At 39.2% G+C, this 20447-nt stretch overlaps 1 protein-coding gene across 10 annotated transcripts in view; it reads left to right on the top strand.

Moving 5' to 3' along the window:
- Positions 1-20447, top strand: part of LOC105486414 (La ribonucleoprotein 1B) — a 151921-nt gene that overhangs the window by 37835 nt on the left and 93639 nt on the right. For 8 of the 10 annotated variants that reach the window (XR_011620976.1, XM_071093046.1, XM_071093044.1 and 5 more), the window contains exons 9-10: positions 7074-7248; positions 14042-14214. Coding sequence is in view for 9 of the 10 variants with exons in the window: in XM_071093046.1 (XP_070949147.1) it covers positions 7074-7248; positions 14042-14214 (348 nt within the window). In the remaining variant the exon portion in view is untranslated. Of the gene's footprint in view, positions 1-7073; positions 7249-7812; positions 10720-14041; positions 14215-16913; positions 17414-20447 lie in introns of those variants that run through there. The other 2 variants (XM_071093051.1, XM_071093052.1) reach the window with 2 other exon arrangements.

Genomic DNA, 20447 nt, shown 5'->3' with positions numbered 1-20447 from the left:
TTTCACCATGTTGGCCAGGATGGTCTTGATCTCTTGACCTTGTGATCTGCCTGCCTTAGCCTCCCAAAGTGTTGGGATTACAGGCGTGAGCCACTGTGCCCGGACTCATTGTGGTTTTAATTTGCATTTCCCTAGTGATTAAAGCTGTCAGCATTCTTTCATGTGCTTTTTTATCTGCATACCTTATTAGTGGAAATGTCTGTTCAGATTTTTTGTTCATTATTATTGAAGTGTTTTTTAAAAGATAATTGTATGAGTTCTTTATTCTGGATACAAGTCCATTATATGTATTTTGCAAATTTTTTTTCCTAGTTTTTGTCTTTTCATTTTCTTTTCTTTTTTTTCGTTTTTGAGACAGAGTCTTGCTCTGTCACCCAGGCTGGAGTGTAATGGTGTGATCTTGGCTCACTGCAACCACCGTTTCCCGGGCTCAAGCGAGTCTCCTGCTTCAGCCTCCTGAGTAGCTGAGATTACAGGCACCTGCCACCATGCCCGGCTAATTTTTGTATTTTTTAATAGAGACAGGGTTTCACCATGTTGGCCAGGCTGGTCTCGAACTCCTGACCTCAGGTGATCCACCTGCCTTGACCTCCCAAAGTGCTGGGATTACAGGAATGAGCCACTGTGCCCACCCTCATTTCTTAACAGGCTTCTTTGAATAGCAAGTTTTTGAACACATTTGTGCTTCCTATTTTAAAAATCAACTATGGGGCTGGGCGTGGTGGCTCACACCTGTAATCCCAGCACTTTTGGAGGCCAAGACGGGTGGACCACTTGAGGTCAGGAGTTTGACACCAGCTTGGTCAACATGGTCAAACTCTGTCTCTACTAAAATACAAAAATTAGCCAGATGGGGTGACGTGCCTGTAATCCCAGCTATTCGGGAGGCTGAGACAGGAGAATTGATTTTACTATAGTAAAATCCATGTTTTAAAAACAACATAAAATAATGATTTGTTGGTGTATAATTAATGGTTCTTGGTTTCATGAAAATAATTACTGTCAGCAATGTCATTATTGCATTTGTTTATAGATAGGTATGTAAGGTTTCTATATATTGTAATTAACAGAGAAAATTAGTTTTTTTTTTGCAAAATTTGTTCTTAGAGCAAATATTATGATTCATAGTAGAATGAGTTTGTTTATTTATTTATTTATTTTCATTTTTTAGTAGAGATGGAGTTTCACCATGTTGGCCAGGCTGGTCTCCAACTCCTGGCCTTAAGTGATCTTCCTGTTTCAGCTTCCCAAAGTGCTGAGATTACAGGCGTGAGCTACTGTCCCCGGCATTAGAATAAGTTTATTAACTGCTGCCATTGTGCTATAGCAAAGGTCCAACTCAGCTGCCATTTTTTATGAAGTTGTTGCCATTTTTTCCCTGTCTACTTCTGTATGAATATAGTTGTAATTTTATTATTGTATGCCTTTTTGGTCTGTTTGTAGTCCCATTAAATCCTCAAGCACAATTTTAAGATCATTGACGTTTTGTTTTTACAACCTACAACAGTTAGGAAGGATTTTTAAAAGGAAACTTTTGAGCTGCTGTTATGTTAGCACTGATACAGTAGCTAATGATACAGTAAAAAATACTACTATTGAAAAGCAGAAACATGTAAACATAGCAATTTAGAAGAACATAAGCCTGCATTCATTTAACATTCATTATGCACCTACCATTTGTAATAGTAGAAAAGGTGTTCTTTTTCTGTTAAGAAACTGAGGCTTCATTATGCATTGCAGTGTAAAGATACTAAGATCATGGACCTATGAATATGTCCCTTTTAGTTCTGTGACTATGGTCAGTGTCCTGAGACAATAATATATACTTCCTAGGGTTGTTGTGAGGATGAATTGTATTAATGAAAGTATCTGCCAAAGGTAGTAAGCTCTAAATAAGTAAACATTTGCTATTATTGTTAGTCTTAAATGATGTCTTTCTGTTGGTAACTCCTTTATCTTCATGCATTTTATTTCTACCGTCTTCTTCCTGTATGTATTTGAATATGCTGAAGTTTTTCCTTTCTTGAAAAAAACTCGAGAGAAGCAAAATACTTTAGCTGGTACCTGTATCTGCCCTGGTTAAATATGCATATGCAAACCAAACTGGTTGAATCTGATTCTTCTCCACTCATTTATTTTTTAGCTTACTGCATTCTTGATGTCTTCCCCGTAATTGAAAGCTTTTTGTGTCTTCCATTTATTAGAGCAAATTGATCCTGGTTCTATAGCTTACCAGTTGTATAACTAAGTAATTGACATAACATCTTCATGCTTCAATTTTCTTGTTAAAATATAGCAAATAATACTTAAGCTGTAATAGAGTATGAGGATTGAGAGGAATAATTAATATCAGCCTCAGAACTGTACCTGCTACTTTCATCTCAAACCTTGTTTTCTAAATTGTCTGAACTTGTGGTTCCTCAGAACTTGTGCTCTTTTCTTTTTATCTCCAGGTCTTTGCACATTCAAGTCTTCCTTTTACTACCAGGCAGTGAGAATGCAACATCTATGTATTCCAGCATTGGTAGTTATTCATAATAGTAGGTGTGTATCATTAAGAAAAGGACCAAAATTAATAGCTAAGTCAGATAAAACCTCAGATACTGGAAAATATTGATGTACCCAGTAACTCATTGTTTAGGAGTTCAGGATTACCAAGGCTTGGTTTTTAATAAAAATATGTGTAACTCTGTTTCTTCTCGTCTTTACCTTAATTTTGTGCATGGTGTAGTTTCTATATGATCCTTTTAAGGCCTGAGTGATGAATGTTTCACTTTCTGTGTTCTTCACTTCCCTTTTAAATTTATTATTTTTAAATAGGAAATAAATTACACAAAATTCAAAACTCAGAAGGTTATATGGTTATCTTCCAGTGATTGTCCAAGGAAAAAAAAGGTATATGGTAAAACATTTTTTCCCCATTTTTCACCAACAATGAATGAGTTACCTGCCTTGGTAGTGGTCAGTGTTACTTCTTTCTTGTGTCTTCCTCCTGAGATAGTTGGTTTATATAAGAGAATACTATGGTACCTTACTATATACAATGTTTGTTATGCCCCTTCCTCTTTTTTTTTATTTTTTGAGACAGAGTCTCACTCTGTCACCCAGGTTGGAGTGCAGTGGCACGATCTTGGCTCACTACAACCTCTGCCTCCCGGGTTCAAGCAGTTCTTCTGCCTCAGCCTCCTGAGAACCTGGGATTACAAGTTCCTGCCACCATGCTCAGCTAATTTTTGCATTTTAGTAGAGACGGGTTTTTGCCATGTTTTCCAGGCTGGTCTGGAACTCCTGACCTCAAGTGATCTGCCTGCCTCAGCCTCTCAAAGTGCTGGGATTATAGGTGTGAGCCACCGTGCCCGGCCTCCTCTTTTTTATTTTTTATAAAAAGCATGTGTTGGAAGAGGCTTTAGTAGCTGTACATAAAGAACTTTGAGCTTTTTCATCCCACAAGTTTTTCTTTAAATATTTTATTTTAAATTGAGGCCTAATTTATACATTATTATTAATTTATTTATTTTTTTCGAGACGGAGTCTCGCTCTGATGACTGGGTTGTAGTGCAGTCGGGTGATCTTGGCTCACTGCAACTTCTGCCTGCTGGGTTCAGGTGATTCTCCTGCCTCAGCCTCCCGAGTAGCTGAGATTATAGGCATTCGCCACCACACCTGGCTAATTTTTGTATTTTTAGTACATACGGGGTTTCACCATATTGGTCAGGCTAGTTTCGAACTCCTGACCTCATGATCCGCCTGCATCAGCCTCCCGAAGTGCTGGGATTACAGGCGTGAGCCACCGTGCCTGGCCTTTATACATTACATATTGTAACTCATAAGATTAGAGATGATATTTTTTCCTATGTATACGGTCAGGTAACTGCCATCCAGATTAAGATATAGAACATTTTCAAGACCCAAGCAAGCCGCCTTCTGTACCCTCCTAGTCAGTACCACTGCTCTCCCTTTTAAGAGGCCTCTCTCCTGTTTTTTGAATTTCACGTAAAGGGTGTTATGACTTTTATATCTGATTTTATTTCTGAAGTTATTTCTGTGAGATTTATTCATATTGGTGTATAGCAGTTGTTTACTTTCTGTTTTTTGGTAGTTTTTCCATTGTATGAATAAAACAGTTAATCTTTTCTTTTTTTCTTCTCTTTCTCTTTCTCTTTCTTTTCTTTTCTTTTCTTTTCTTTTCTTTTCTTTTCTTTTTTTTTTTTTTGAGACTGATCTCACTCTGTGGCCCAGGCTGGAGTTATATTGACCTGATCTCACTCTGTGGCCCAGGCTGGAGTTATACTGACCTGATCTTAGCTCACTGCATCTTCCACCTCCCAGGTTCAAGCGATTCTCCTGCCTCAGCCTCCCGAGTAGCTGAGATTACAGGCACCCACCACCAAGCTTGGCTAAGTTTTTGTATTTTTAGTAGAGACAGGGTTTCATCATGTTGGCCAGGCTGGTCTCGAACTCCTGATCTCAGGTGATCCAGCCGCCTCGGCCTCCCAAAGTGCTGGGATTACAGGCTTGAGCCACCATGCCCAGCAACTGTTAATTTTTCTATGTAGATACTGCTAAACATTTTTTTAAAGTATCGAACCAATCAAAACTACCACTATTGGGAATCTGACTTGCTTCACTAGAAAACAACACTATTGGCCGGGCATGGTGGCTCAAGCCTGTAATCCCAGCACTTTGGGAGGCCGAGACGGGCGAATCACGAGGTCAGGAGATCGAGACCATCCTGGCTAACACGGTGAAACCCCGTCTCTACTAAAAAATACAAAAAACTAGCCGGGCGAGGTGGCGGGCACCTGTAGTCCCAACTACTCGGGAGGCTGAGGCAGGAGAATGGCGTAAACCCGGGAGGCGGAGCTTGCAGTGAGCTGCGATCCGGCCACTGCACTCCAGCCTGGGGGACAGAGCGAGACTCCGTCTCAAAAAAAAAAGAAAACAACACTATTGGCAGTCTTTTTCCACAACTTTATTTTGGAAAATTTAAACATATGGGAAAGTTTCGAGGAATTTTTTTTTTTTTTTTAAACATTCAGGGCTAGATAACATATAGTAAAATATAGCGATCTTAGGTGTTCACTGTGAGTTTTGAAAATTAAACATAAGCATTACCCCAAACAAGATGTAGAATACTTTCATTATTCTAAAAACTTCCTTCATGGCTCTTTCTAGTCAGTTTCACACAGCCTCTCCAACAACTTTTCTGATTTTCATATCATAGATTAGATTAGTCTGTTCTTGGCATTTGTATAAATTGATTTCTTCTGTCTCTGGGTTCTTTTCATTGGTAGTGTTTGCCATTCATCCATGTCGTTGCATGGTCTGGATGCTGGGCATGCTGTTTGCTACTGGGGCGTCATTGCTTCTAGGTCTTTCAGTGGACAAAATGAGGAAAATATATGTTGGGAAAAATATACTGATTTTACTCATTTAAAGCTTTCACCATAGGATTCTTTCCTATCTTTCTCCATTTTATATTTCAGACTCCCTTCTCAAAGGAGTTTCATTTAAAATAAGTCCTAATTGTAATTTAAAGAAATGCCCCAGTTATGGCTGGGCACGGTGGCTCACCCCTGTAATCCCAGCACTTTGGGAGGCCGAGGCAGGTGGATCACGAGGTCAGGAGTTCAAGACCAGCCTGGCCAACTTGTTGAAACCCCGTCTCTACTAAAAGTCCAAAAAACTAGCTGGGTGTGGCACCTGTGATCCCAGCTACTTGGGAGGCTGAGGCAGAGAATTGCTTGAACCTGTGAGGTGGAGGTTGTGGTGAGCCGAGTTCACACCACTGCACTTCAGCCTGGGTGACAGAGCGAGACTGTTTCAAAAAATAAAAATAATAATAAAAAAGAAATACCCAGTTATGGAAAATATAACCTGAGAGTTAAGTACCATACTAATATTAAGAGCAAGAGTAGGTTCTTTTTTCAAAATCTGTTCATTTCCGAATGGATAATATTATATTTTTTTGTTTTTTTTGAGATGGAGTCTTGCTCTGTCTCTGGGCTGGAGTCCAGTGGCATGAGCTCGGCTCACTGCAACCTCTGACTCCCTGGTTCAAGTGATTCTCCTGCCTCTGCCTCCCATGTAGCTGGGATTACAGGCACGTGCCACCATGCCCAGCTAATTTTTGTATTTTTAGTAGAGATGGGGTTTCACCATATTGGCCAAGATGGTCTCGATCTCCTGACTTCATGATCCACCTGCCCCGGCCTCCCAAAGCGTTGGGATTACAGGCGTGAGCACCTCGCCCAGTTAATGTTCTTAATTATATACAGCATGTTCTCCAACTAAAATGTAGTGGGCTTTAATTTTTATAAGTTAATGTACATATAACTTTGTATTGTTTTTATATTATACATTTTATATTTATCCTAATTTCTAAAAACTCCTGTACTTCAGTGAGAAGTTAAGTCAGTAAGGCTTTAGTTTGTATCTTGAAGAAATTTTGGCCTAGTTTTGTTTTATCCTTAAATTATAGTACATATTGGGGAGGCATCATAGCCTAATGGCTAAGACTTTTAGTTGCAGATAGATAATGGTTTGAGTCTGGTGTTGTCTCATACTAGATCTATGATCTTCGATTAAGTTTATTTCTTTGAGCCTCAGTTTCCTCATCTATATGCAGGGGTGATACCTTCTTTGTGAGGTATTGTGAGGAATCATGAGTACATGTAGTACTTATTATTCAATAAATTGTGGTAATTATTACAATAATAAAATGCCTAAATTTTATTTGGTGATATTTTAATGGAAGATAAGGAAATATGAGAGAGAGAAGAAAATAGCAAAAGTCAATTTGCTTCTAGCTGATTCAGTATTCCTTAAATGACTATTCTAATTGTGAAAAATTTATCATCTGAAGTTAAATAAGTGGGAGATCAGGATATTTGTTACTTTACAGGCACAAATGATTTTAAAACTTGTTGTGTTCTATGTAGTTATGGATTGTTTAGAATCGTTAACTGCAAATTAGTTTGCTAATTTCAGATTTTCAAATTTTTAGGTTCTTAGAAGTATAGCATAGGCAGTGAAATAGCTCATAATTTTAATAGCTCAATTTCTGTTAATAGGCACTGAAGGATAGCACAGAAGTAGAAATTGTGGATGAGAAAATGAGAAAAAAGATAGAACCAGAAAAATGGCCAATTCCAGGCCCTCCTTCACGCAATGTGCCACCAACAGACTTCTCTCAACTGATTGATTGTCCAGAGTTTGTACCAGGCCAAGCCTTTTGCTCACATACAGGTAACATCTTTTCTTCTAGAGCAAACGATGTAACAGTGGGTTATTTGGTCCAGTTTACTTACTTACTTATTTATAGTTTATTTAGATTTGATAGGAAAATTAAAGCTAACTGAAGGACTTTTGATGTCCCATTTTGTATTCATATTGCCTCACTCACAGAGGTATAATTTAAGGATTTAAGAATTATGAGGAAAGCTGTCTTATATTTCTTGTTCTTAAATTATATGTGTACTTTGTCATGTATGGAGTTTCTTCCTTTTATTTTTACTAAATAACTATAGATATATATCCTGTTTTCCCCTGTAAAATTGGAATAGTATGATTGGATTATTCTAAAAAGGTCTTATACTCAAGAGTGGGGTAGTCTTCCTTTAATTTTGTTACCAATGTGCTTTAATCTTGTCTTGGAAAGATAAGATGACCTACATTCTAAATCAGAATTGGGATTCTCTTTAATTTGGTTGTGTTTAGAATTTCCAAAAGCTTTAATGTTAATAATTTTTTCCTGGATCATTTTTAAGACATTCCCTCTTGGGAAAAAATGTGTGCTTAAACTTTTTTCAGTCAGGGTGATGATCTTCTGAAGCTCTTGGATGTCATTTGATCGGAATATGCAGTGGAATAGGTGACTCACTGAAATGCCATTATAAATACTGGAACAAATCCTGCTGCAAAAATGAAAGCGATCAGACTGTCTTCTGTTCAAGAATGTCTATTCCCACCTCCTGGTGGAGGAAGTTGGGCCAACACTGCAGTGGAGATAACCACCTTTGCGATAATGAGAGACAGACCAGAGGACTGCTACTCTTTTTATAGGAGCTGCCTATTTCTGTGTAATTGGCCTGGGCTGCATGGGCTGCTTTTATTCATGGTGGGAAAGTTAATTATTATTATTCTGGAAGTACTGCAAGAGTATGTTTTCTGTTTCCAGGGCTATGTACTTGTGTCCAGATGAATAAAGCAGAAAAAGGGGATTGAGTAGCATTTCCCAGATTCTTAAGTACTTTGCTATTTGATTTGCCTTTCAGTGTAGTGTACATTGCAAAACTCAGATATTGTCATGATGTTTCACTTGGACATAAGACTTATTAATGTGGACACTTAAGGGGTAAGGAATTTAAGAACTGGATGAGGGTATTTCTTTCTTTACTCTTCAAAATGTATTTTTGATACATCAATATGAGAGAACGTCCCATCAACAAAGCATCGATGATGGGCAGTCTCACAGTATTTTTATCTTATGTTTCTTTGTCAGGCTTCTGCTTCTAATTCCAGTAAGCAACTTGGACAGGCATTTTAAAAGCTGAAGAAAAGTGACATTATTTTAGCTAGTGGTTTTTAATTTATTTTTTGTTAAGATATAATGGGTGATTAAATAAGTTAGATTTATTTATTGTATCAACTTGGGTCCAAGATGATAGTTTTAGCCAACTTGTGAACAGGCATTGGGTAAGTTAGATGAAATAACATATACTTTCTCTATAGGGTAGGTAAGATAGGTCCGTCAAGTTGGTAATGCCTGTCCATCAACCGTTTATGCATACTAATAAAATTATAAGAATAAAATCATAATGTCTTGTACATTTTTGTGTTTTTTATATACACTCAGATGCATGCACATACATATTGTCTGAAACAAGCCAGTATATATTCAAATGTCATACATTTTAGGTTATTTAGATTATATATCAGCAACTAGATGATTAATGAAGAAATATAAAAGATGGAGGGTTCTTAGAATTATACTGATTCACATTAGGTCATAGGAATAAATATGTAAATCACCTCTTTCCATGAATTCCCAAATTTCTCACCTTAATAATTTCCTAGTGATAAGAAAGCCTAGTTTCTTTAAGTCAATGGGGAGTAGTATGTCACCAAAAATTTGAAGTGGAAATAGGGATAAGAAGTATAGACTGTGTTTATATATATCTATGGGTAGAGAAAAGTAGTGAAACTATATGTCATTTTAATCTCAAATTTGAAGACCTTAAAAATTTTAACGACATAACTCTTTATGATTTGGGAGGGATTTGTATGGTAAAATATTCTAACATAATTGGTCGTCTTCATCAAAGAGATTAAAATTTCTATTTTTTTTCCTATCTGGAGGTTGAATTTTCTAATAGGGGTTGAACTGAGCAGAAGTCTACCTTTATGCACCACAAAACATTGATTATGGGAATGGTAAGATTACTTCTGAAACAGGTTTTGCAGTTTTTTGGATATGGTTAGTATTGTACTATTAACTTTTAAATGAAAGGATTTCATTCATCAAAATTGAAAGGTCAGGTACCTGACAGTGTTGTGTTTTTTTTCTTTTTTTAAATTTTAATAATCTTCACAAGGGCATTGTAATGTAGTGTTTTTCTTTCTTTTCTTTTTTTTTTTTTTTCCTTTGACTCTTAACACCACTCAATGAGAATTTTAAAAAGTGCCACACATAAAATATGTAATCTCTTTTTCAGGAAACCTGTTTAATTACCCAGAAATGTGATCCTCCCAAGGTAGAAAAAAAATCATACCAGAGATGAAATGTATATGGTGATTTAACTTTGGAGAGTTTAGTTGATAATTTTCTTTCCTTTTTTTTTTTTTTTTTTTTTATTTTTTTGTGGAGACGGAGTCTTGCTCTGTCGTGCAGGGGCTGGAGTGCAGTGGCGCAATCATGGCTCACTGCAGCCTCCGCCTTCTGGGTTCGAGCGATTCTCTTGCCTCAGCCTCCTGAGTAGCTGGGATTACAGGTGCGCGCCACCATGCTTTGCTAATTTTTGTATTTTTAGTAGAGACGGGATTTCACCATGTTGGTCAGGCTTGTCTTGAACTCCTGACCTTGTGATCAGCCCACCTTGGCCTCCTAAAGTGTTGGAATTACAGGCGTGAGCCACCATGCCCGGCCAGTGATAATTTTCAGTTAATAAAAGCAGCAAAGATAAATTTTCTGTGTTCTTACGAATTATAACAAGTATTCAATATATGTATCTAATTTGTTTTTTGTTTCTAAGTAAGTTTAGTATCAGGTAATCTAAGTCATTTAAACTCATTTTGTCTTGGAAGATTAGGGGTTTACTGTTACCCTTAATCTGTTCAGATGTATAGTTTGAAATCTTCAATATTTAAAAAAAAGATGCAGAAGACCACACAGAGCATATGTATAAATTAATTATTATGAGGTTAACACCTTTACAAGTCTTATTCTAAGAATTGCATGTTTTCTCATCTTACCCATATTCTTTAGTGTTTTAATGTCATTTCATTTCTAAGCATATGTGTTGTGAATATATTGAAATGCTTTACTTCCCAGTAGAAGCATAATTCAAGCTTAAATAACATTTAGAGATCATTTTATAAGAAACAGCTGAGAGTTGTGGCATACACCCGTAGTCCCAGCTACTCGGGAGGCAAAGTTGGGAGGATGCTTGAGCCCAGGAGTTCGAGGCCAGACTGGGTGACATACCAAAAACTCTCATATATATATATATATATATTTTTTTTTTTTTTTGTTAGAGATGGTGTCTTGCTCTGTTGCCCAGGCTGGAATGCAATGGCATGATCTCTGCTCACTGCAGCCTCCGCCTCCCAGGTTTAAGCAATTCTCCTGCCTCGGCCTCCCGAGTAGCTGGGACTACAGGTGTGTACTGCCACGCCTGGCTATTTTTTTGTATTTTTAGTAGAGACGGAGTTTCACCATGTTGGTCAGGCTGGTCTCGAACTCCTGACCTCAGGTGATCCACCTGCCTTGGCCTCCCAAAGTTCTGGGATTATAGCATGAGCCACCATGCCCAGGTCTTCATCTACTTTTAAGGCTTTATTTAGTATGAACATTGATAATTCATAGTATTAGAAATAAGAGTTCTCTGGGCCAGGTGCTGTAGCTCATGCCTATAATCTCAGCGCTTTAGAGATTGAGGTGAGAGGATCGCTTGAGACCAGTTCAAGACTAGCCTGGGTAACAAAGTGAGACCCAGTCTACAAAATATATGTATTTTTAAGTTGGCTGGGCATGGTGGTGTGTATGTGTAGTCCTTGTTATTCAGCAGGCTGGGTTGGGAGAATTGCTTGAGCCCGGGAGTTGGAGGCTATAGTGAGCATTACCATGGCACTGTACTGCTGTTAGGGGCCCTGTCTCTCTCTTTTTTTTTTTTTGAGACGAAGTCTTGTTCTTGTCCCCCAGGCTGGAGTGCAGTGGCGTGATCTCGGCTCACTGCAACCTCTGCCTCCCAGGTTCAAGTGATTCTCCTGCCTCATCCTCCCGAGTAGCTGGGATTACAGGTGCCTGCCACCACGCCTAGCTAATTTTTTTATTTTTTATTTTATTTTTTTAGAGAGACGGGGTTTCACCATGTTGGCCAGGCTAGTCTCGAACTCCTGACCTCAGATGATCCGCCCGCCTTGGCCTCCCAAAGTGCTGGGATTATAGGCGTGAGTCACCGCGCCCCGGCCTCTGTCTCTTAAAAAAAAAATTAAGTCTCCTGTATGGTTCATGAAAAAGAAAAAAAAAAGTGTTCTCTGGAGTTAATATTTTTCCCATTCCTATAACTAGACTATTAATGTTCATCCAAAGCATGTATTTCACTTGTACTTTTTTTGTGAATGAATTGGTGATACATGTGTTGTTAATAAAGTTATAAAGCACCAGTGTCCAATGAAAATGTGAGTCATATATATAACTAAAAATTTTAGTATTAAAATTATAAAACAGTTGAAATTAATTTTAATATTTTAAATAAATATTTTAATTTAACTTAATAGATCCATTTATTTTTGAGATGGAGTCTTGCTCTGTCTCCTAGGTTGGAGTAGAATGTCGCGATCTCGGCTCACTGCAACCTCTGCCTCCTTGGTTCAAGGGATTCTCCTGCCTCCCAAGTAGTTGGAATTATAGGCACCCACCACCACGCCTGGCTAGTTTTTGTATTTTTAGTAGAGATGGGGTTTTGCCATGTCAGACAGGCTGGACTCCAACTCCTGACCTTAGGTGATCCACCCGCCTTGGCCTCCCAAAGTGCTGGGATTACAGGGGTGAGCCACCATGCCCGACTGTGCCTACTCTGTTGCACAGCACCGTTCTAGAGCTTTTCCTGTTATGAAACAAATACATAGTCTTCTATAAATAATACAGTAATCTAGTAGTTGAGTCCTGGTTGAGTCCATGTGTCCAAGGGGAAGATTTTAAAGCTTTTACTCTTATCTATGTCTAGCATGTAGATGAACGTAAAATCTTGAAATACTCTTCTTAAACCCATTCTTGAAATGTGCCTTTCATTTAGTAAATATTAAAAAAAAGATTGCTGGTGTTAATTTATATCAGCTTTCTGCATCTAACATTTAACTTCTCCATATTTTCAATGAATTGACTTAGAGAAGTTAATGATGTTAAGAATTTTATGGTATACATTTTTGAAAAATAAATTTTATTGTGTATATTTGAGACTTACAACCTAATGTTAGAGATTACATTTTTTAAAGGCACCTTGTGTCCAAAGCAAGTTCCTATTGCATCTTCAGACCTGAACCTGAATGTGGCTTAAAATACTTAAATACTCTTTGACTTTTGAAAAAATATTTATAAAAGAAGCCATTTGATTTTTTTTTTTTTTTTTTCTGAGACAGAGTGTCGCTTTGTCGCCCAGGCTGGAGTGCGGATCTCAGCTCACTGCAACCTCCACCTTGTGGATTCAAGCAATTTTCTGCCTCATCCTCCTGAGTAGCAGGAATTACAGGCGCCCACCACCAGGCCTGGCTAATTTTTTTGTATTTTTAGTAGAGACGGGTTTTCACCATATTGGCCAGGCTGGTCGTGAACTCCTGACCTTGTGATCCACCTGCCTCAGCCTCCCAAACTGCTGGAATTACAAGCGTGAGCCACTGCGCCCGGCTACAATTTGAGTTTTATAATTTTGATTAAAAATAAACCTACAGAAGTGTACTGTATAGAAAGACATTTCAAATTCCAACAGCTTTTAAATGCTTTTAATGCCAGGGCTGTGTGCATTAGGGATATAGTGATGTGACATTTACTCTTTTTTTTTTTTGAGATGGAATTTGGCTTTTGTTGCCCAGGCTGGATTGCAATAGCGCCATCTCAGCTCACTGCAACTTCCGCCTCCCAGGTTCAAGCGATTCTCCTGCGTCAGCCTCCTGAGTAGCTGGGATTACAGGCATGCGCCACCACGCCCGGCTAATTTTGTATATTTCGTAGAGATAGGGTTTCTCCATGTTGGTCAGGCTGGTCGACATTTTACTCTTTAAAGTATTTCAGTATGAGCCAAAGTAGTAAATGACTACACTGCATTTATTGCAGTAGGCAAACCTTGTTGAGCCAAGGAAATGTGAAAACTAGGAATAATAACGGCTTTAGTTTAGACCCTACTAGAACAAGAGACTAATTTTATCTTGAATAAGATGTGCATTTAGCTTAACTATGGCTTAATAGCAATTGAGATTCCATAATTTCCTTATAATTTATAGATTTTAATCTAAGATTTTTCAGAGAACTTGACTTTCTAATAGTTGTACTGTCATAATTAGGAAGTGAATCACATTGATATTCTTGAGAAGTTTGCGTGAATGTAGTGGTCTGTGTAAGAGTTGGTGACATTTCCTTTAATTATTCAGTGGTTTCACTTTTTAGTAAATCTTCAGGTTTGAAAATCACTGGAAACCTTACAGTTGAGACTGATCATGTTTTTGTGAAAAAATATCAAGCCTCATTTAAGGAAAAAATGAAATGTATTTTATAAGTAAGAAAAGCCATTATCATTTTAACTATAGAACTAACTTAAAATTTTAGAGTCTGCCCCAAATTCTCCAAGAATTGGAAGCCTATTGAGCCCAAAGAAAAATAGCGAAACAAGTATTCTTCAAGCAATGTCTAGAGGTTTGTCCACCAGTTTGCCTGACTTGGACTCAGAACCTTGGATAGAAGTTAAAAAGAGACATCAGCCAGCACCAGTGAAATTGAGGGTAAGTTGTTACAGACTGAGTGAAGTGTGACATACCCTGGGTGGAGTATAAGGTCAGTGCATTTTATGTTTGTTAGGTGCATATGTAAAATTTGGAAAAGTTTAGCAAAGTTTTAAATTTGTAATTTTTGGACTTCAGTAGACACTTATGGGTTATTCTATGAGGAAAATAAGTTGTATCAAGTTTCAAAGTGTATTTTTTTTTTTTTTTTGAGATGGAGTTTCGCCCTATCACCCAGGCTGGAGTGCAGTGGCGCGATCTCGGCTCACTGCCCCCTCTGCCTCCCGGGTTCAAGCGATTCTCCTGCCCCAGCCTCCTGAGTAGCTGGGATTATAGGCACGAGCCACCACGCCTGGCTAATTTTTGTATCTTTAGTAGAGACGGGGTTTCACCATGTTGGTCAGGCTGGTCTTGAACTCCTGACCTCGTGATCCACCTGCCTCAGCCTCCCAAAGTGCTGGGATTAGAGGCGTGACCCACCACGCCCGGCCTTAAAGTATATTTTTTATTTCTGAACATGATTTAAGAATTTTGGAGGCTGGGCACAGTGTCCCATGCCTGTAATCACAGCACTTTGAGAGACCGAGGCAGGAAGATTGCTTGAGCCCAGGAGTTCGGGGCCACCTGGGCAACATAGGGTGACCCTGTCTCTACAAATAATTCAAAAAACTAGCTAAATGCCAATTTTTTGGTGGAATGTGCCTGTGGTCTCAGCTACTCAGGAGGCTGAGACAGGAGGAACACTTGAGCTCAGGAGGTCAAGACTGCAGTGAGCCATGATCATACCACTGCACTCCAGGGAGAGTAACAAAGTGAGATCCTGTCTCAAAAAAAAGAAAGAATTTTGTCTTGGTTTTTCTACTTGTGACTAATTTTAACTTGAATAATATTTCAGTTTTTTATAAAGTTGAAAAAATATGACTTTTTTTTTTTGAGACAGAGTCTCACTCTGTCGCCCAGGCTGCAGTGCTGTGCTGCGAAGTTGGCTCACTGCAGCCTTTGCCTCCTGGGTTCAAGACAGTCTTGTGCCTCAGCCTCCTGAATTACTGGGATTACAGGCTCACTCCACCATGCCCAACTATTTTTTTGTGTGTTTCTGGTACAGACGGGATTACACCATATTGCCCAGGCTGGCCTCAAACTCCTGTCCTCAAATAATTCGCCTGCCTTGGCCTCCCAGAGTGCTGGGATTACAGGCGTGAGCCTCTGCAGCCTGGCCAGAAAATATATAAATTTTGAAGTTATACCCATGTTAATTATTTATAAGGTTTATATAAGTGTTGGTGATTTATACATCAGCTTTATATATGTTTTGGTGATTTATTGCACAAAAGGAAAAGAAAATTGAATTTTTGGTGGGGGGTACGTAAGGGAGTGAGATGGTTATATTTATAAAAAGAGCAATAGGAGATCCTTGTGGTGGTACTGCTCTGCGTTTTTCGCTGGTGGTAGATACACGAACTTACATATGTGATAGGATTGCTTTGATCTAAATAAAAAATGAGTGCAAGTAAAATTGGGGAAGTATAAGCTAAGACTGATTTATATCAAAGTCAATACCTTGTTTGGAATGTTGTAGTATATTTTTGTAAGATGTTAACATTGGGGGAAACCAGGATACATGAGATCTCTATTATTTCTTACAACTGTATGTGAATGTATAATTATTTCAAAGTAAAAGTTCACTAAAAATAAACTTGGGAAGAATGCCACTCAAAAGATTCAAATATTGAAAGTAAGCTCTCTAAAGAGGATGGAAGGTATTGAGAGGATTGTGATGTGGAGGACCAGCAAATTGTTTCTGGTGGCTGGTTTTAAAAGTATAAGGAGAACTGTATAGTTTTATGGCCAGAGAATGCCAGTATATCTGAAATGTATGGTATTTTGATGCTACAGACTGAGGATCTGGCCTGGAGGAAACATGGCTTTAGGTTCTGGGGACCTAGATATTTCAGAGATAACTGTTGAGGTAGCTCAGTTATTGACATTATTTTTAATATGCTTTTAAAAAAGTGATCTTTTAAAAACATTTTAGAGTGGGTATAGAAATCTTGGTTGGACATCATTTTTCTTTAGAATTCTAAAAGCATTTTTCTTTTGTCATCTTGGTTTCTTTTGTCATCTTATAAAAGTCAGTCCCTTCGCGTTCTTTGTATCAAGTGTTTTTTTTTTTTCTTCTTGAGATTTTTTTTTTTTTTTTTTTTGAGATGGAATCTCGCTGTGTCGCCCAGGCTGGAGTGCAGTGGCGCAGTCTTGGCTCACTGCAACCTCTGCCTTCCGGGCTCAAGCGATTCTCCTGTCTCAGCCTCTTGAGTATCTGGGACTATAGGCATGTGTCACTATACCCAGCTAATTTTTTGTATTTTTAATAGAGATGGGGTTTCACTGTGTTAGGCAGGATGTTCTCGATCTCCTGACCTCCTGATCTGCCTGCCTCAGCCTCCCAAAGTGCTGGGATTATAGGCATGAGCCGCCGTGCCTGGCCTGAGATTTTTTTTTTTTCTTTTTTTTAAAGACGAAGTCTTGCTCTTGTTGCCCAGGCTGGAGTGGAGTGCAATGGTGTGATCTTGGCTTACTGCAACCTTCACCTCCCGGGTTCAAGAGATTCTCTTGCCTGAGACTTGTGAGTAGCAGGGATTACAGGCACCTGCTATCACACCCCGCTAATTTTTGTATTTATCTATTTTTTTCTTTTTCAGACAGAGTCTCACTCTTCCCCAAGCTGGAGTGCAGTGGTGCGATCTCAGCTCTCTACAACCTCCCCATCCAGGGTTCAAGTGATTCTCCTGCCTCAGCCTCCAGAGTAGCTGGGATTATAGGCACACGCCACCACGCCCAGCTAATTTTTGTGTTTTTAGTAGAGACGGGGTTTCCTTATGTTGGCCAAGCTGGTCTCGAACTCCAGACCTCAGGTGATCCACCCGCCTCAGCCGCCCAAAGTGCTGGGATTGCAGGTGTGGTCCACCGCACCTGGCCTAATTTTTGTATTTTTAGTAGAGACGTGGTTTCACCATGTTGGCCAGGCTGTTCTCGAACTCCTGACCCCAGGTGATCCGCTGGCCTCGGCTTCCCAAAGTATTGGGATTACAGGTGTGAACCACCTCACCTGGCCTTGCTTGAGATTTTTAAGATCATTTCTTCATCCCCACTCTTGAAATTTCAAGATGATATGCTTTGGTATAGGTCTAATTTTAAACAGAAAATCTTTTTTTTTTTTTTTTTTGGCAGAGGGTTTCACTCCCTTTGCCCAGACTGGTGTGCAGTGGCATGATCTCCGCTCACTGCAGCCTCTGCCTCCTGGGCTCAAGCGATTCCCCTGCCTTAGCCTCTCGAGTAGCTGGGACTACAGGCACAAACCAACAGGCCTGGCTAATTTTCGTGTATGTATATATATTTTTTGTAGAGACAGGGTTTCTCCATGCTGCCCAGGCTAGCCTTGAACTCCTGGGCTCTAGTGATCCACCCACCTCAGTCTTTCAAAGTGTTGGGATTATAGGCATGAGCCACCGTGCCCAGTCAGGTCCTTTTTTTTTTTTTTTTTTTTTTGAGATGGAGTCTCGCTGTGTCACCCAGACTGGAGTGCAGTGGCGCGATCTTGGCTCACTGCAACCTCCACCTCCTGGGTTCACACCATTCTCCTGCCTCAGCCTACCAAGGAGCTGGGACTACAGGCGCCCGCCACCATGCCCGGCTAATTTTTTTTTTTTTTGTATTTTTAGTAGAGACGGGGTTTCATCGTGTTAGCCAGGATGGTCTTGATCTCCTGACCTCGTGATCCGCGTGCCTCAGCCTCCCAAAGTGCTGGGATTACAGGCGTGAGCCACTGCACCCAGCTCAGTCAGGTGTAATTTTATTCGTTGTGCTGAATATTCATGTCCTTCATTTTGGGGAAACTAATGTTTCTCTGATTTCCACTTTCTGGTATCTGTTTTCATCTGATGTTGGACCTCCATGATTGATCATCTAACTACTGGGTGTTGGGTGTTTAAAAAAAGTTCTCTTCTGATACTTTCATTATTTCCATCATTGTTTTGGTTGCTTTTTGAAGACTTTCTTAATATCCGGCGATTTTTGGTTGATGGTTCATATTAATATCAGTAAATTGGTATGGTTTTCTTTTTTGGTCTAATCTGCTCATCCAGGGCTGTTTTGTTTAATGTGAGGTATGATTGCACACTCTATTTTTAGCTTTTTTTTTGAAGCAGATTTTTGCTCTTGTTTGCCCAGGCTGGAGTGCAATGGTGGCATGATCTCGGCTCACTGTAATCTCCACCTCCTGGGTTCAAGCGATTCTCCTACCTCAGCCTCCCGAGTAGCTGAGATTACAGGCACCTGCGACCACGCCCAGCTAATTTTTTTGTGTATTTTTAGTAGAGACGGGGTTTCACCATATTGGTCAGGCTGATCTCAAACTCCTGACCTCAGGCAATCCACCTGCCTTGGCCTCCCAAACTTCTGGGATTACAAGCGTGAGCCACTGCGCTCAGCCGATTGCACACTCTTGGTAAGTGAAAACGTCCTATGGACTTGGACACCTAGGCAGAGAATAGAGATGCTGGCTCTTTTTCTCCAAAATTGCTAAAAAAAAAAAAAAAAAAGGAGTACTTTTCTCTGAGACGTAGAATTTCTTAGTGTATCTCATTCATTGGTGAAATTACCTTTTCTTTTCCTCCCCCAACTCTATTTTAGAGGTTCAAAATAATACTAGGATGTGTTCAACTTCTATTCAGCCCCAGTACCCAAAACATGAGCCCTCTCTTGTGAAATCTTATTTTGTTTAGAAAGTAATTCTCAGGCTTTTAGTTGGGAGCGATCTTTATATAGTTTTATATTCTGAGATAAAGGGATTGGATTGACTGTTTTAGCTGTATTCTATAGTTAGTTTTCCAAATACCTATTTTGATTACCATCCAGTAGTCCATTCCTACTCCTTCTAACTGCCATCTCAAAACTTTCTAGAACTCTGGCGGTATCAATGGCTTTTGCTTCCCTTTTAACCTTTGTATGAGTTCTAGGTTGCTGTTTTCTCTACTCTTGTTTATTATCAATACAATCCCATTTATTTTCTGCTTTCCAGAAAGTCGTAAAAGTCTTTGATCTTCTAATAGTAATACGTGTTTTCAGTATTGATGTGCATTTATTGCTTTTATTCTTTGCACTGTGTATTACTACTGCAAATAAGCATGCAAACTTAAGTCATCTTCAACTCCTAATCTCTTAATAATGGTCTTTTCCTTAGAAATTACAAAAACAAATTGAACAGTTTCGTGTTTATTGTCTTAGACTTTTATTATGTACTTGCAAATGTGAAAAGCAATGTATATAGTTTAAAATACATCATCAATGTTTTTAAAATAAATATATTCACAGTGTTTTACAACTTGTCTTTTTTTAGTAAAAACATCTTGGGCAGCCTTCTGTTTACTAGATTGTTAGCTCCATCAGGGCATAGTTGTTGTTAAATTTATTGCTGTCTGTCCCTGTCTAGAACAGTGCCTGGCTCAGAGGGAGCACTCAGATAATTATCAACTGACTAAATGAATATGGATCTACGTTATTGGGAGTTTTGAAAGGGACGAATTGTCTTTTTCCTAGACATAGGAAGTTAGCATGAACTGAAGGGTAAAATAGGCCAGAGGATGACCAATGAAGGTAACACCAAGGAGAAACTACTTCCTGCTGTTGGGAGTTTTAGACTAGTTTATATATTAGAAGATCTAGGATCTAAAAGCTTAGACTTTTAATGTAAACCAACAACTGTTTTAAGTTTTTTTTTTGAGATGGAGTGTTGCTCTGTCACCCAGGCTGTGAGTACAGTGGCACGATCTCAGCTCACTGCAGCCTCTGCTTCTGGGGTTCAAGTGATTCTCCTGTCTCAGCCTGTCTCAGCCTCCTGAGTAGCTAGGACTACAGGTGCACGCCACCATACCTGGGTAATTTTTGCATTTTTAGTAGAGATGGGGGTCTTGCCATGTTGGCCAGGCTTGTCTCAAACTCCTGGCCTCAGGCATTCTGCCCACCTTGGCCTCCCAAAATGTTGGGATTACAGGTGTGAGCCACTGCACCTGGCCTAGCTGTTTTAAGTTCTATATAGGGGTGGACAATTTGTCTTTTTTTTTTTTTTTTTTTTTTTTGAGACAGGGTCTTGCTTTGTTGCCCAGGCTGGAGTCCAGTGGCGTGATCTTGACTCACTGCAACCTCTGGCTCCCAGGTTCATGCAATTCTCCTGCCTC

The sequence above is a fragment of the Macaca nemestrina genome, chromosome 3, assembly GCF_043159975.1.
Source record: "Macaca nemestrina isolate mMacNem1 chromosome 3, mMacNem.hap1, whole genome shotgun sequence".
In the NCBI taxonomy this organism is placed as follows: domain Eukaryota; kingdom Metazoa; phylum Chordata; class Mammalia; order Primates; family Cercopithecidae; genus Macaca; species Macaca nemestrina.
The sequence above is the reverse complement of the archived record's forward strand: the minus strand, read 5'-3'. Positions and strand labels throughout refer to the sequence as shown.